The sequence below is a fragment of the Salvelinus alpinus genome, chromosome 6, assembly GCF_045679555.1.
Source record: "Salvelinus alpinus chromosome 6, SLU_Salpinus.1, whole genome shotgun sequence".
Taxonomy (NCBI): Eukaryota; Metazoa; Chordata; class Actinopteri; order Salmoniformes; family Salmonidae; genus Salvelinus; species Salvelinus alpinus.
In genome coordinates, this window is record NC_092091.1 from 9,699,356 (window position 1) to 9,716,224 (window position 16,869).

The window sequence follows — 16,869 nt, forward strand, 5'->3', positions numbered from 1 at the left end:
CTAAAAGTATTTGGTTTTAAATATACTTAAGTATCAAAAGTACATGTAATTGATAAAATATACATAAGTATCAAATGTAAAAGTATACATAATTTAAAATTCCTTATATTAAGCAAACCAGACAGCACAATACATTTTTAACTTTTTTTATTTTTTTTATTTTTTTACGGATAGCCAACACTTAGATACATTTACAAATGAAGCATTTGTGTCTAGTGAGTCGCCAGATCAGAGGCAGTAGAGATGACCAGGGATGTTCTCTTGATAAATGTGTGAATTGAACGATTTTCCTGTCCTGCTAAGCATTCAAAATGTAACAAGTACTTTTGGGTGTCAGGGAAAATGTATGGAGTAAGAAGTATATTATTTTCTTTAGGAATGTAGTGAAGTAAAAGTAAAAGTTGTCAAATATAAAAATAGTAAAGTACAGATACCAAAAAAAAACGAATTAAGTGGTACCTTAAACTATTTTTACATCACTGCACACCATACAATTTAAATTAACTTGGCCATGTCATCTTGTAATGTGTAGCCTACTACAATATCCTGCTATTCGAAACACTGAACTGAACAAACATCCTCACTTGCAGTGGCAGAAAAAGTACTCAAATCTCATACTGGAGTAAAAGTAAAGATACCTGAATAGAAAATGACTCAACTTAAAGTGAAAATCACCCAGTAAAATACTACTTGAGTAAAAGTCTAAAAGTATTTAGTTTTAAATATACTTAAGTATCAAAAGTAAATGTAGTTGCTAAAATATACTTAAGTCTCAAAAGGAAAAGTGTGAATAATAAAAAAAATCCTTATATTAAGCAAACCAGAAGGCACAATTATCTTGTTTTTTATTTATTTATGGATAGCCAGGGTCACACTCCAACACTTAAACATAATTTAAAAACAAAGCACATGTTTAGTGAGTCTGCCAGATCAGAGGCAGAAGGGATGACCAGGGATGTTGTCTTGATAAGTGTGTGAATTGGACCATTTTCCTGTCAAAATATAACCAGAACTTTTGTGTCAGGGAAAATGTATGGAGTGAAAATGACACAATTTTCTTTAGGAATGTGGTGAAGTAAAAATAAAAGTTGTCAAAATATAAATAGTAAAGTACAGATACCCCAAAACACTACTTAAGTATTACTTTAAAGTATTTTTTACTTAAGTACTTTACACCACTGCTAATTGATGACATCTATATTCAATGGTCTAAAAATTACTATTTTAATGGGTATTCTGAAATTATATAACTGACATTATGTTTTGGCTTGAACGAATGATGCTATGTTGCCACTAAATAGGGGAAAGCAATGACTGAAGAATAATAATTGGAGCAGCAATGACTGGAGAATAATATTGGGAGCGTGACAGCGCACATCGGCGTGTGCATCATTCTCTCTCGGAACCAAAGAGCCAGTTACCGATTGTACACCCACGGAATTCGTTCTGATCAGATACACAGACAATATGGCGGAGGGAGATTCATGGGGTAAGAATCCAATCCACTTGTGTGGGAATGGAGCATTCTTCAAGTTTACCGAAACATTGCCTATTAAAAATACAAGAGATGATGGTCGACATTTGTAACATGTGTATTGTTTTGTCTTAGATGCTGACACTTTCGATCCGGACGAGCCCGCAATCGTGGCCAAGAAGGCTGTTGTGGCAGACAAATGGGAAGGCGAGGATGAGGATGAGGATATCAAGGTAACGATAGCAGGCTAACGTTTAGCTAACAACCACATACACCGTAGTTGATTTCAAGAGCATCTAATCACCTCTTCGCATCCTAACTAGATCATACATATGATGTTAGCAGTGTTAACTAGCTAACAGTAGCTAACTAACCAAAGTTAGCCGAGTGGTCCACAGACTAAAATGACAAGTCAGGAGTAGAACAGACTCGAAAAAGTGTCCAGAACATTCGGCCTGTCATGCCAAATAATGTCCCTCTGCGTCACAATGAGATTCGAGAAGCTATTCGCTTCCGTTGCTATATCAACGGCGTGATGAGCGAATGCAGGCCTGGGCAACTCATTTACATTTACATTTAAGTCATTTAGCAGACGCTCTTATCCAGAGCGACTTACAAATTGGTGCATTCACCTTATGATATCCAGTGGAACAACCACTTTACAATAGTGCATCTAACTCTTTTAAGGGGGGGGGGGGGGTTAGAAGGATTACTTTATCCTATCCTAGGTATTCCTTAAAGAGGTGGGGTTTCAGGTGTCTCCGGAAGGTGGTGATTGACTCCGCTGACCTGGCGTCGTGAGGGAGTTTGTTCCACCATTGGGGTGCCAGAGCGTGTCCTTTGGGGGCCTGATTGGTGTCACAATTTTCCCCCAGTCCCAGCTAACACACCTGACTCCAATAATCAACTAATCATGATATTTAGTTAAAAATGCAATTAGTTTAATTCATGTGTGTTTTCTAGGGCTGGGTTGGGAGGGGGGGTGTGACGCCTATCAGGCCCCGAGGACTGGAATTGCCCAGGCCTGAGCTAATACGTAGAATTTTGGAGAGCATTACAACCAAAGTGACTTTATTTTCATCCCTACTATGTAAACAAAGCTTATTTAATGAAAACATTACTTTGAACTACTTTTGGGTACCTTAACATTTCAACAACATTACAAGTAAATGGTACTTTTGAAATAGCAAAGAACAACAATACAATACCATTATACAGCTATAGACTGAAATACATGAGTATAGGCTAACTTCAACACATAAACAATACAATGCCATTTAGTTGAGAAAAAAAACAGAAGTATGAATGACATGTACATAATATGATTGGGGGGGGGTGGTCTCGGCAGAAGTAGGGCATGGGTTTTATCTCAGTTCTGGTGTGTGGGATAGAGGAGAGGTGGATGCTACAGGGGGTTCTGCCAGTCACTTTCCCTCGACAGGCAGCCAGTCTCAGGAGGTGGACTTGAAGAGGGAGATTGTAGTCCAGGCACAGCTGTTCTCTTCCCTCTTGGAGTGTTTACAGTGCTAGTGTATGTAGTGCGTCTCACTGTGCCCAGGATGATATGTCGAGCACAGGTCGCTTAGCAGATTACATTAAACGACATGACATTAACAGTAGCTGTAGGTAATTGTAAGGAAAAGTGGGATATTGGAGGGTGGTTGATCATGGAGAACATCATGGGGATCCAGGTCTGGGGAAGGGATACGGTAGGTATCTCAGACTGGTGTGACCCGTCGTCCAATAATAAATGACTGGTGTGACCTCGACCCGTCGTCCATAATAAATGACTGGTGTGACCTCGACCCGTCGTCCATAATAAATGACTGGTGTGACCTCGACCCGTCGTCCATAATAAATGACTGGTGTGACCCGTCGTCCATAATAAATGACTGGTGTGACCTCGACCCGTCGTCCATAATAAATGACTGGTGTGACCTCGACCCGTCGTCCATAATAAATGACTGGTGTGACCTCGACCCGTCGTCCACTAATAAATGACTGGTGTGACCTCGACCCGTCGTCCATAATAAATGACTGGTGTGACCCGTCGTCCATAATAAATGACTGGTGTGACCCGTCGTCCATAATAAATGACTGGTGTGACCCGTCGTCCATAATAAATGACTAGTGTGACCTCGACCTGTCCTCCACTAATATATGAATACCACAGACGGGCAGCACATGTTAATAACCCACTGCAGTAATAGACACAGTTTTGTTGGGTTATGTCTCATTGTTCTATCTGTGCCAATATGGGGGGGGGGACTCTATTTGGCATGACAGGCTCGCTGACTTTGCTAACAATGTTGCTCTACTTGTGACAGCGTTAGCTAGCTAGCCACCCTAGGATGACAGCTGTTCGCTAGCAAGGTATATTAGATGGTCTTGATGAGTCCGTTGGCTACCGTTATGTAGCTACACGTTACTCGACAGCTATGCACTATTGGCCTGCTAATGATTAGCTACATCTGTCTGTCATTCTATTGCTAGTTTAGAAGCTATCTAGTTATGTAATTTAGCTAGTTAGCTTCGGCTTGCCAGGAATAAGCACCGTATGTGACGCCTGTTACTGAGGTTCACGTTTGTTTTTTTAAATGTATTTTATTTCACCTTTATTTAACCAGGTAGGCCAGTTGAGAACAAGTTCTCCTTTACAACTGCGACCTGGCCAAGATAAAGCAAAGCAGTGCGACACAAACAACAACACAGAGTTACACATGGAATAAACAAAACGTACAGTCAATAATACAATAGAAAAAAAAGAACATCTATATACAGTGTGTGCAAATGGCGTGAGGAGGTAAGGCAATAAATAGGCCAATAGTAGCGGAGTAATTACAATTTAGCAGATTAACACTGGAGTGATAAATGAGCAGATGATGATGTGCAAGTAGTAATACTGGTGTGCAAAAGAGCAGAAAAGTAAATAAAAACAATATGGGGATGAGGTAGGTAGATTAGTGTACTGGTAAGAAAAAAGAGAAGGAACCCGTATGTGCGCGTGCCTTTTTGAATTTTGATTTACTGTACTGGTAAACATCAGTAGATGGCCCAACTGGTGCTAGCATATCAGTCTGATTTAATCACATAACAAAATGAATTGGTATATACGTCCTAAAAGGAATGACTGCAAAATCGTGTAAATGTTAGTTACAAGCAAGAATGTTTATAATTTTATACAAAATATCCCACAGAAAAGTATTTGTTTACCAAACTTTTTTGAGCATCAGTATTGAAGTTGACATTTTCTATCAACTGTCACAATGCTCAAAACCATGACAACACCTATTGACTTCAGTTTTAGTACGCATGCATCTCGTACACACGTGTGTTTGCGCATGGCCGAAGGCACGTGCACAAGACTGACGTCAGTAGGTGTTTGCGCCAGATGATTTAACTTTCTGTTTGAATTTCAACACTATTGGTTTAACAATACTTTCCTATGGAAATTCTGTCTAAAATTGACCATCCGGAAGGACTGGAGTAAGTTCAAATGTAATTTTATTCAACATTCCTGCTTGTAAGGAACATTTTACATGATTTTGCAGTCATTCGTTTCAGACTGTATATACCAATTAATTGTGAATGATTTAATCAGGCTGGTGCTAACCAATGGTGAACAATGAATAAGCTAAATAGTGATGGCTTTGGTTGTAACTAAAAGATAGATACATGGCTGGACGCAACATTCTGCAGCATACATCCTTTTTTCCCATAACCGTGTGTTCTCTTTGTAGGATAACTGGGATGATGAAGAGGAGGAATTGAAGAACGCAGAAGAGAAAAAAGCAGGTATTTAAACCACATGACTTGAACCAGTGAGTTCCTATTATATTAATACAAGTTCAAATTAAATCATATTTTTTTTCCGTTTTCTTTTCTTTTGTAGCAGAGACAAAACTTTCAGAAAAGAAGAAATTAGCTGAAAAAATCAAAGAAAGGGAAAGTTTACAAAGAAAAAAACAAGAAGAGTTGAGAAAGAGGGTAAGTGCCTTGCATACTGGGATTTCTGCTTGTAGTTGCTATGGAGTACATGATAGTAGCCACGGTAACCAATCCAGCAACTGCGACTGCTGGGTTGCTTCTCAAAATTCAGCAGGAACTTGACCTTTGCTTCCATAAATATTAGTACATTTGGGATGCCTTGATGATTTTAATTGTCTTTATCATTTGGATTGGGTACAAATTATTACACTGTACATCCGGTATTCCCAGAGACTGTAAAAAATAGTGTTTCCCAGACCCAGATTAAATCTCAAATCGTCCCAAAGGGTTTCACAATGTGTGTGTGTATATACACTGAGTATATAAAACATTAAGGACACCTGCTCTTTCCATGACATAGACTGACCAGGTGAATCCAGGTGAAAGCTATGATCACTTATTGATGTCACAGGTTAAAGAAGGATTTTTATGCCTTGACAATTGAGCCATGTATTGTGTGCCATTCAGAGGGGGAATGGGCAAGACAAAATATTTAAGTGCCTTTGAACATGGTATGGTAGTAGGTGCCAGGACTACCGGTTTGTGTCAAGAACTGCTACACTGCTGGTTGTTTCATGCTCAATAGTTTCCCGTGTGTATCAAAAACCGTCCACCACACAAGGGACGTGCGCAACTCAGTATTAAGAAGGTGTCCTTAATGTTTTGTACACTCAGTGTATAGCCTAAAGTGTCCATGACTGACAAGTCATTGTCTGCTGGATCTGAAAGTATACTATTTCTAATTTATTGCTTGGTAGTTAGAGGAATCTAATGAGACAGAACTCACACCAGAGGAGGAGTTAGCAGAGAAACTACAGGAAGAGGAAACGGAACTAAAACCAGAGGAGGAGCTAGCAGAGAAACTACAGGAAGAGACTGGTCTTCTACTGGCTCAGGATGCTTTTGGTAAGAGATCAGGGTCCGGTTTCCCAAAAGCATCTTAAGGTTAAGTTCATGATTTGAACTATAGTTCCAATGATGAATTTAGCCTCAAGATGACTTTGGGAAACTGGTCCCAGTATTACAGGCAAAGGAAAAGTTTGGCCTTGTCTGTTTTATATAAAAACCTGTTTGTCTGTTTATCATATGTCATGATACTGTCAGTAAGCAAATAAGTACATGGTTCAATTTGCTGATGCATACATCCGTATATACAGTGTGCTTAGGGTCGTTGTCCTGTTGGAAGGTGAACTTTCGCCCCCCCAGTCTGAGGTCCTGAGCGCTCTGGAGCAGGTTTTCATCAAGGATCTCTCTGTACTTTGCGGCATTCATCTTTCCCTTGATCCTGACTAGTCTCCCAGTCCCTGCTGCTGGAAAAACATCCCCACAGCATGATGCTGCCACCACCATGCTTCACCGTAGGGATGGTGCCAGGTTTCCTCCAGATGTGATGCTTTGCATTCAGGCCAAAGAGCTGAATCTTGGTTTCATCAGACCAGAGAATCTTGTTTCTCATGGTCTGGGAGTCCTTTAGGTGCCTTTTGGCAAACTCCAAGCGGGCTGTTATGTGCCTTTTACTGAGGAGTGGCTTCCGTCTGGCCAGTCTACCATAAAGGCCTGATTGGTGGAGTACTGCAGAGATGGTTGTCCTTCTGGAAGGTTCTCCTATCTCAAGATTGAATCCCCGAGCTGACAAGGTAAAAAATCTGTCGTTCTGCCCCTGAACAAGGCAGTTAACCCACTGTTCCCCAGTAGGCCGTCATTGAAAATAAGAATTTGTTCTTAACTGACTTGCCTAGTTAAATAAAGGTAAAATAAAAAATCAAATTTCCGTTACACGTCCCAAATATTTTTTGCACCATTGCTTTTGTCGAATTGACCGGAAACCTGCCTAGTGTCTGGTGGAAAGCAGATTGAACCTTGTTTTCCTCTAGGATTTTGCCTGTGCTTAGCTCCATTGTTTTATAAAGCGTTGTATTGGATTTGCCCCAAACATAAGACTGTGTTCAGGAGAAAAAGTTTATTGCTTTGACAATTTTTTTGCATTATTACTTTAGTGCCTTGTTGTAAACAGGATACATGTTTTGGAATATTTTGATTCTGTACAGGCTTCCTTCTCTGTCAATTAGGCTAGTATTGTGGAGTAACTACAATGTTGTTGATCCATCCTCAGTTTTCTCCTATCACAGCCATTAAACTCTAACTGTTTTAAAGTCACCATTTGCCTCATGTTGAAATCCCTGAGCAGTTTCCTTCCTCTCTGGCAACTGAGTTAGGAAGGATACCTGTATATTTGTAGTGACTGGGTGTATTGATAAACCATCCGAAGTGTAATAAATATTTGTAAACATTTTGAAAAACATAATTTCACTTTGACATTGATGTATCTGTTTTAAATTCATGCTGCAACACAACAAAATATGGAAAAAGTCCAGGGGTGTGAATACTTTCTGAAGACACTGCATGCATGATGAACATTTTAAAGTTGACAGGCTACACATTCCAGATCCATAAAAAGCTTTACAGAGAATCTGTGATTAAAACCAGCCATTTTGCTAGAAGTATAAAGCGTTTTTTGACATTGTCAACACAAGTTGTCAGTGGAAAGTTTTAATATCATAGTGCTGAATTTATTTATTTTTTCTTCCCAAATCAGGTGTCGTCAACAATGTAAAAGGAATTGACGCTGTAAGCCCCTCTTCTAAAGATGACTTTACAGATTTTGAAAAGTTGCTAAAAGACAAGATAACACCTTTTGAGAGTTCCATACACTATTCCGGCTTCCTAGAGTCCTTGTTTCGAGACCTCTGTCTCTCATGTGAGTATTCATTTAATAATCCATTTTAATAATATACATTTAGAAATTATTAGTCAATCATATCAACTGTCAGTGGTACTGTATTATATGAAATAATTTTTTTTTTTTTTACCGTGCACCTCTTATGTTACAGTGGAGGTAGAAGACTTAAAAAAGGTCAGCAACTCCCTTACAGTATTACTAAGTGAGAAACAGAAACAGGAAAAGGTAAGTGGTCTTTTTCAAATGACAGAAAAGTAGACTTATCTCCAGTATACATGGTTTACGTTGGCTTGTAATCAGTCTTATCCGGGTCCTGTTCATTAGGCATCAAACAGAAGAAAACGGACTGGAACAGTGAAAGGGCTACTACTCATATTTAGTTTTTTTTTTTTCATTGCAAAATGTTTTGTAACGTTTTCTGTTGCTTGCCCTAATGAACACGACCCTAATTAAATTTGTATTCCTGTGATATATAAGTCAATGCTAATCATCCCCTCTTTATTTCCAACAGCAGCTGAATAAAGGAAAGAAGAAAAAGAAAGGTGTGGTTGCTGCCGGAGGGATGAAGGCCAAGATGAAGGATGACCTAGCGGACTACGGCGAGTTCGATGGAGGTTACGCACAAGACTACGAGGACTTCATGTGACGTGATACCAACCGACTGCTGAGTCTCAAACGGCAACCTGTTCAAAGTAGTGCCCTTATATAGGGGACATCCACTGTCCTTCCCATTCCCTCTCAATGACCCCTGACCTATGACCTATTCTACTGCTCAAAGCCATCCAACGAAAACCACCCTTGTGTCGCCCGCTGCACACAAAGAAGATTCTGAAAGAAGTGTTGAACGTGTTTGACGAAGAACATGAACATCTGATCTCAAGATGGTTGTTTCTCCTCGTTAGGATTCCTTCGACGATTCCTCGAAACTGACTGACCAATAAGACAACAAACTGATCCTTGAGTTCCCTTCGCTGTAAGAATGTTCTGAAATGTTTTACCAGCGTAACTCGTTTTTTCCAAATCTACAATGAATTCAATTTTATCTTTAAAATAAATGTGTCAACAAAATGAATTGTTACTGTTTGACGACTGAAAGTAGAAGGAAAATAAATGTGGTGTTCTATGCAAATGAGATTGACTATATTTGTCTCCTGTATCATTCAATATTATATGTATTTTACTGGCTACCGGCATTCCAAAATATGAACTACATTTTTTTATTGTGAAGAATGTAGGTCTCCAAATGTCAGTTTGCTTATCCCATATTCCACTATATTTATCCTTGAGTAGAGATCACATAGTGTAAACGCAGCCTGTCAGCCCAATTCTGATATTTGTTTTAACTAATTGGTCTTTTGAGCAATCAGAACAGATCGGATGTGAAAATATCTGATGTGATTGGTCAAAAGACCAATTTAGTGGGGAAACGTATCAGAATTGGGCTGCCTGTGTAAGCGCAACAATAGTATTTGCAGGAGAAAATGTCCAAATAAGACCTGGAGCATAAAATCACTTGAGAAAAGCCACATTGCTATGAAAATGTTGGGTACACACTCAGGAATATGTTTGCGTACTTAAAGTGCATTCGGAAAGTATTCAGACCCCTTGACTTTCTCCACATTTTGTTACGTTGTTACCTTACAGCCTTATTCTAAAATGGATTAAATCGTTTTTTTTCTCCTCAATCTACACACAATACCCCCTAATAACAAAGCAAAAACAGGTTAACATTTCTGCTAATGTGTCACTAATAAAAAAACTGATATCACATTTACATACAGTTGAAGTCGGAAATTTCCATACACTTAGGTTGGAGTCATTAAAACTCATTTTTCAACAACTCCACAAATTTCTTGTTAACAAACTATAGTTTTGGCAAGTCGGTTAGGACATCTACATTGTGCATAACACAAGTCATTTTTCCAACAATTGTTACAGACAGATTATTTCACATATAATTCACTGTATCACAATTCCAGTGGGTCAGAAGTTTACATACACTAAGTTGACTGTGTCTTTAAACAGCTTGGAAAATTCCAGAAAATGATGTTGTGGCTTTAGAAGCTTCTGATAGGCTAATTGGCATTGAGTTAATTGGAGGTGTACCTGTGGATGTATTTCAAAGCCTACCTTAAAACTCAGTGCCTCTTTGCTTGACATCATGGGAAAATCAAAAGAAATCAGCCAAGAAAGAATTGTAGACCGCCACAGGTCTGGTTCATCCTTGGGAGCAATTTCCAAACCCCTGAAGTTACCACGTTCATATGTACAAACAATAGTATGCAAGTATAAACACCATGGGACCACGCAGCCGGCATACCGCTCAGGAATTAGACGTGTTCTGTGTCCCTAGAGATGAACGTACTTTGGTGTGAAAAGTGCAAATCAATCCGAGAACAACAGCAAAGGACCTTGTGAAGATGCTGGAGGAAACAGGTACAAAAGTATCTACAGTGGGCAAAAAAGTATTTAGTCAGCCACCAATTGTGCAAGTTCTCCCACTTAAAAAGATGAGAGAGGCCTGTAATTTTCATCATAGGTACACTTCAACTATGACAGACAAAATGATGAAAAAAATTCCAGAAAATCACATTGTAGGATTTTTTATGAATTTATTTGCAAATTATGGTGGAAAATAAGTATTTGGTCACCTACAAACAAGCAAGATTTCTGGCTCTCACAGACCTGTAACTTCTTCTTTAAGAGGCTCCTCTGTCCTCCACTCGTTACCTGTATTAATGGCACCTGTTTGAACTTGTTATCAGTATAAAAGACACCTGTCCACAACCTCAAACAGTCACACTCCAAACTCCACTATGGCCAAGACCAAAGAGCTGTCAAAGGACACCAGAAACAAAATTGTAGACCTGCACCAGGCTGGGAAGACTGAATCTGCAATAGGTAAGCAGCTTGGTTTGAAGAAATCAACTGTGGGAGCAATTATTAGGAAATGGAAGACATACAAGACCACTGATAATCTCCCTCGATCTGGGGCTCCACGCAAGATCTCACCCCGTGGGGTCAAAATGATCACAAGAACGGTGAGCAAAAATCCCAGAACCACACGGGGGGACCTAGTGAATGACCTGCAGAGAGCTGGGACCAAAGTAACAAAGCCTACCATCAGCAAGGGCATTGAATATGAAACGTGGCTGGGTCTTTCAGCATGACAATGATCCCAAACACACCGCCCGGGCAACGAAGGAGTGGCTTCGTAAGAAGCATTTCAAGGTCCTAGAGTGGCCTAGCCAGTCTCCAGATCTCAACCCCATAGAAAATCTTTGGAGGGAGTTGAAAGTCTGTGTTGCTCAGCAACAGCACCAAAACATCACTGCTCTAGAGGAGATCTGCATGGAGGAATGGGCCAAAATACCAGCAACAGTGTGTGAAAACCTTGTGAAGACTTACAGAAAACGTTTGACCTCTGTCATTGCCAACAAAGGGTATATAACAAAGTATTGAGATAAACTTTTGTTATTGACCAAATACTTATTTTCCACCATAATTTGCAAATAAATAAATTAAAAATCCTACAATGTGATTTTCTGGATTTTTTTTCTAATTTTGTCTGTCATAGTTGAAGTGTACCTATGATGAAAATTACAGGCCTCTCTCATCTTTTTAAGTGGGAGAACTTGCACAATTGGTGGCTGACTAAATACTTTTTTGCCCCACTGTAGCCTGTCTTTTTACTGTTGTTTTATTTCTTTACCTACCTATTGTTCACCTAATACCTTTTTTGCACTGTAAGGTCTACTACACCTGTTGTATTCGGCGCACGTGACAAATAAACTTTGATTTGATTTGTAGTGTAATATTCATTATTTTCTGGATTGGCATTGGACATAGGAGCATTGTATTAGACTGAAGGGTTTTTTCTTCATGCACCCAATTTAAGAAATGAATTGTTACAATTATTCCTCAAGTATGAGGAATTGTAATGTTATTTTGTGGGTTGATCTGCTAATTGTGCACAGAGCGTAACGGGAAGAGTCTGGCGAACGAGTTACTAACTACATTACATTAATAAACCGTTTAATTCCATTGACGTGAGGGACTTCATCTCCATCAGACTTTTCCTTTAACTTTTTTCTGCCATAATAGTTCTCGGCTGTGATATTTCATAATTCTTGCAGCAGAGCGGCAGTTGATTGATGTCAGGTCAAGGGTCAGGTCAAGGGTCTGGCCTCAGAGACGTCGTGTACATATTTGTTTTAAGGCACACGACTCACTAGACTTTTATTACGGGCCTCCAGACTTCTAGATAGCCCAGAGGGTTGTTCAGATAACCTGCCAATGTCCTAATCTTGTCCTTTTGGCCTTGTAAGAAGGTGACTATCTGATCCCACTGAATTGCCCCATTTGGTTGTCATGTGACTCGTATTACAAAGGGTCTTTGTAAGAGTCTTGTACAGCAGACCTGGATCAAGCTAATCTACTACAAAAATCCCTGCGAAAGAAAGATTTATTTGGAATGAACAAACAACAACAAAGGAGATGGTAAAGATAAGGGGGTTGATGGATAACACACACTACACACACACACACTATACACACACATTCACTACACACACAGCAACCTTACTGTAATACCCCCCCCCCCCCCCCCCTCCATCCATTGGCTGCCACTGGGGGTGGAGAAGTGGTGCCTTGTAAAATGCCTAGGTGTTGCCAACGACGACCGCATAAAAGATCCTCACCAAGTCCTCTCACCTCATACGCGACACCGCCAGAATGATCATCAGTCATTGTCATACACAGATGTGGCTGTTGGTAGTAGCAGTAGCAGCATCACTGGGGGTGTCAGGGTCAGAGACCTCACACCGATCCGAGGCCCAGTCCCAGACCCTCCAGGCCCTCCACTGTCCGCCCTGTGAGAGGATCCACTGCACCCACCGCCGGGCCCTGAAGCTCCAGTGTAAAGGTGGCCTGACCACGGGGGTCTGCGGCTGCTGCCCAGCCTGTGCCAGGACGGCTGGGGAGAGCTGTGGTGGGACCTGGGACTACCTGGGCAAGTGTGACGAGGGGCTGGTGTGTGTCTACCAGGACTCTGTCTCGGAAGCTGAGGGAAAACCAGACGCAGGGGAACGTAAAGGTATCTGTAAAGCAGGTAGGATACACTGACGGACAACATTCCCCACCGCCATGTTATTCAATGCACTTCTCTTATGGTGATCACATCTGTGCAGGACAATTTGATCACTATAAACGGTCGATGACTAAAATCACATTCACTGTAAGCAGAGTGCACTGTAGTGAATTCAAGGAGGAGAATATCCCTGGACCTTGATGATAGAACTGTGTCACAGCAGACATTCTAATACTTTACTACAGGGGCGCAACTTTCACTGGGGACGGGGACAGAGGGGGACATGCCCCCCCCCCCCCCCCCCCCCACACACATTCTGAAATTAGATGTTTGTCCCCCCCCCGAGTTTTATAATTGGAATGTGATACAAAACGAGGCAACGGTGTGCTTTAGGACCATGGGGACGCCTCTGAATAATTAGATATATTTATGTGTCCCCCCCACTTCTAAAACCAAAGTTGCACCCCTGCTTTACTGTACATGATGCATGATAAAATCTCATTGGTTTTGAATGAGAAGCGCTGCAACTGTGCTTCTGAATCACGGTCTGCTGCACGTCCATGGTCCCTGACGTGTAAATTAATCTTTAAATGATACGACGTACATTCCATTCCTGAGATGTAATCAATTGAGCTGTGGAGGAGACGTACGCACCAGAAATTGGCACCGATGAGGCTCTTCTTATTTACGAGCTGTGAAATGCGATTGTGTCGGTGAAGGAATCCTTTGAATCAAATAAACTTTCTCCTGTTAACGGTTAACACATAATTACACCTGTTATCTAGACGTATGGGGAAATTAATGGTCCTACCTGTTGTCTAGACTCATGCTGAAATTAATGGTCCTACCTGTTACTATCGTCTGTATAGTTAAGGATTCAATTGTTGTAGATTCTCCTATTTAATATATCTGACATCACAGAGAGATAGCAAAGTCTGACCACTACAGATAGCTCAATAAAGGATGGATGCTCATAGTGGTCCCCTTCATTGTTCTATACACTATTACTAGTAGTAGTTTTACAAGTTTTACATGAATAGTAATGTATGGTTTAGGTTATATGCCATGACTAGTAATGTATGGTTTAGGTTATATAACATGAATAGTAATGTATGGTTTAGGTTATATGGTTTAGGTTATATGACATGAATAGTAATGTATGGTTTAGGTTATATGACATGAATAGTAATGTATGGTTAAGGTTATATGACATGAATAGGAATGTATGGTTTAAGTTGTATGACATGAATAGTAATGTATGGTTTAGGTTATATGGTTTAGGTTATATGGTTTAGGTCGTTTACCATCCTTTGTCTCATAAGCAGTTTTTTTCCTGGCAGTGCTGGAGACCCTGGATGTGGAGTCCTGTCGCCCAGAATGCACCTGGGAGTACTGTCAGGCCAATCCTAATGAGGTGTGCTCTGCCAGGTGGGTGAATATATCTGGACCGGGACATCTCAGTTCATTCCCTCTCTCCCTCTCTCCCTCCCCTCAGAGTTTCTACCTGTTTTCCTGGCCTGGAAACAGAATAATTCTTTCAAAAGTTAGGGTCAATTCTATTGAAAATCTGTCAGAATTGGAACGGAATTGATCCCCCAACTCTACCTCTCAGTTCTCAACACTTGCCTCCCATGTTCTACCCTTTTCATGTCCTTTAAAAGCTCTATGAATTACTCTCTCTCCCTGCGGCAGGTCAGTGTCCCTGGAGAAGCAAGAGTGTCATGGTACCTGCCAGCACACGTCATGCTCCAGCTGTCTTGTCTTGAGACCCCCAGCCTCAGCCTCCTGCCCACAGACCTGTGCCCCCTCAGACCCAACCTGCCTGCACCGCTTTGGGAGGTGTGTTCACAACCACCTGGCCGAGCCCCACCGTCACCACCATCACCACCACCCCATCTGCCACCACAACCTACAGGTGAGCTGCAGCGTGCCAAGTTGCGAACGGACTAATCGTACCCAGAATTCTAACTGTAGGACAGATATGATGTCATAAATGATAGCAATTTCTCGTGGTGGTATCTACACCAGGGTAGCAGTTATAAATGCTTTACATTCCTCATCATAGATTGAACATTCACAATCTGCTTTGGAATAATACATTTGTTCACCTTTTGAATTGTATATATCTTTTCTCAACAGAGTAATGCGGAGGGGTATTTTGTGTGCTTGGTGCCTGGATGTCTGAACTGATGCTTTGAGAAGAAACCCCTTACTAAAATGTTCACTGATACCAGTGTGTTACAGATACTGAATGGCAGCTATTTTCAAATACATTATTTGAATAACTTGACAATAATATTTTGGTTTTGTGTGTTTTATATACATTGCCTGTGTACATTTTGAATGTGATAAATTGACTGCATCTTGAATTTTGTGAATAAAAATTATATTATATAATTAATTATATAATTATTATATTATATTATATTATTATATTATATTATAACGTGTCCTTACATATACCAACACGCGCAATTGTTTAATGTAGTGGATCAAATATCCATGTCCCTATTGTTAAAGCCTTTTGGGGTACAATAACAACACACATCTGAGTATCCAATCTTTCTGAGTACATGCTCGATTTTGAATAGATTTTGGACCGATGAGGTTATGGTTGAGGGAGTGAATTTAGACAGAGCAATACTCTAATCCTCTCTGACAAAGTTTTATACAGTGCCTTCAGAAAGTATTCATATACCCCCTAGCACATAGTCCACATTTTGTTGTGTTATAACCTGAATTAAAAATATATATATATATATAACAAAATATATGTTAATATTCTCACCCATCGACACACAACACCCCATAATGAAAAAGCTAAAACATGTTTTTTAGACATTTTAGCAAATCTATTGAAAAATAAAATACAGAAATATCTAATTTACTTAAGTATTCACATCCCTGAGTCAATACTTTTTGTAGAAGAACCTTTGGCAGCAATAATAGCTGTGAGGCTTTCTGAGTAAGTAAGAGCTTTCCAAATCAAATCAAATCAAATGTATTTATATAGCCCTTCTTACATCAGCTGATATCTCAAAATGCTGTACAGAAACCCAGCCTAAAACCCCAAACAGCAAGCAATGCAGGTGTAGAAGCACGGTGACTAGGAAAAACTCCCAAGAAAGGCCAAAACCTAGGAAGAAACCTAGAGAGGAACCAGGCTATGAGGGGTGGCCAGTCCTCTTCTGGCTGTGCCGGGTGGAGATTATAACAGAACATGGCCAAGATGTTCAAATGTTCATAAATGACCAGCATGGTCAAATAATAATAATCACAGTAGTTGTCGAGGGTGCAGCAAGTCAGCACCTCAGGAGTAAATGTCAGTTGGCTTTTCATAGCCGATCATTAAGAGTATCTCTACCGCTCCTGCGGTCTCTAGAGAGTTGAAAACAGCAGGTCTGGGACAGGTAGCACATCCGGTGAACAGGTCAGGGTTCCATAGCCGCAGGCAGAACAGTTGAAACTGGAGCAGCAGCACGGCCAGGTGGACTGGGGACAGCAAGGAGTCATCATGCCAGGTAGTCCTGAGGCATGGTCCTAGGGCTCAGGTCCTCCGAGAGAGAGAAAGAAAGAGAG

At 40.4% G+C, this 16,869-nt stretch overlaps 2 protein-coding genes across 2 annotated transcripts; both read left to right on the forward strand.

Annotated features, from left to right (window-relative positions):
• Window positions 1-1,354: 1,354 nt before the first annotated feature.
• On the forward strand, window positions 1,355-9,333 carry LOC139578095 (eukaryotic translation initiation factor 3 subunit J-A-like). The gene is made up of 8 exons (XM_071405296.1): window positions 1,355-1,489; window positions 1,610-1,707; window positions 5,215-5,269; window positions 5,367-5,461; window positions 6,220-6,367; window positions 8,058-8,219; window positions 8,353-8,426; window positions 8,713-9,333. The coding sequence occupies exons 1-8, from the start codon at window positions 1,468-1,470 to the stop codon at window positions 8,845-8,847; spliced, it is 789 nt and encodes a 262-aa protein (XP_071261397.1). The 5' UTR covers window positions 1,355-1,467; the 3' UTR covers window positions 8,848-9,333.
• Window positions 9,334-12,913: 3,580 nt separating this feature from the next.
• On the forward strand, window positions 12,914-15,640 carry LOC139577812 (uncharacterized). The gene is made up of 4 exons (XM_071404988.1): window positions 12,914-13,311; window positions 14,631-14,718; window positions 14,983-15,205; window positions 15,430-15,640. The coding sequence occupies exons 1-4, from the start codon at window positions 12,936-12,938 to the stop codon at window positions 15,478-15,480; spliced, it is 738 nt and encodes a 245-aa protein (XP_071261089.1). The 5' UTR covers window positions 12,914-12,935; the 3' UTR covers window positions 15,481-15,640.
• Window positions 15,641-16,869: the final 1,229 nt, after the last annotated feature.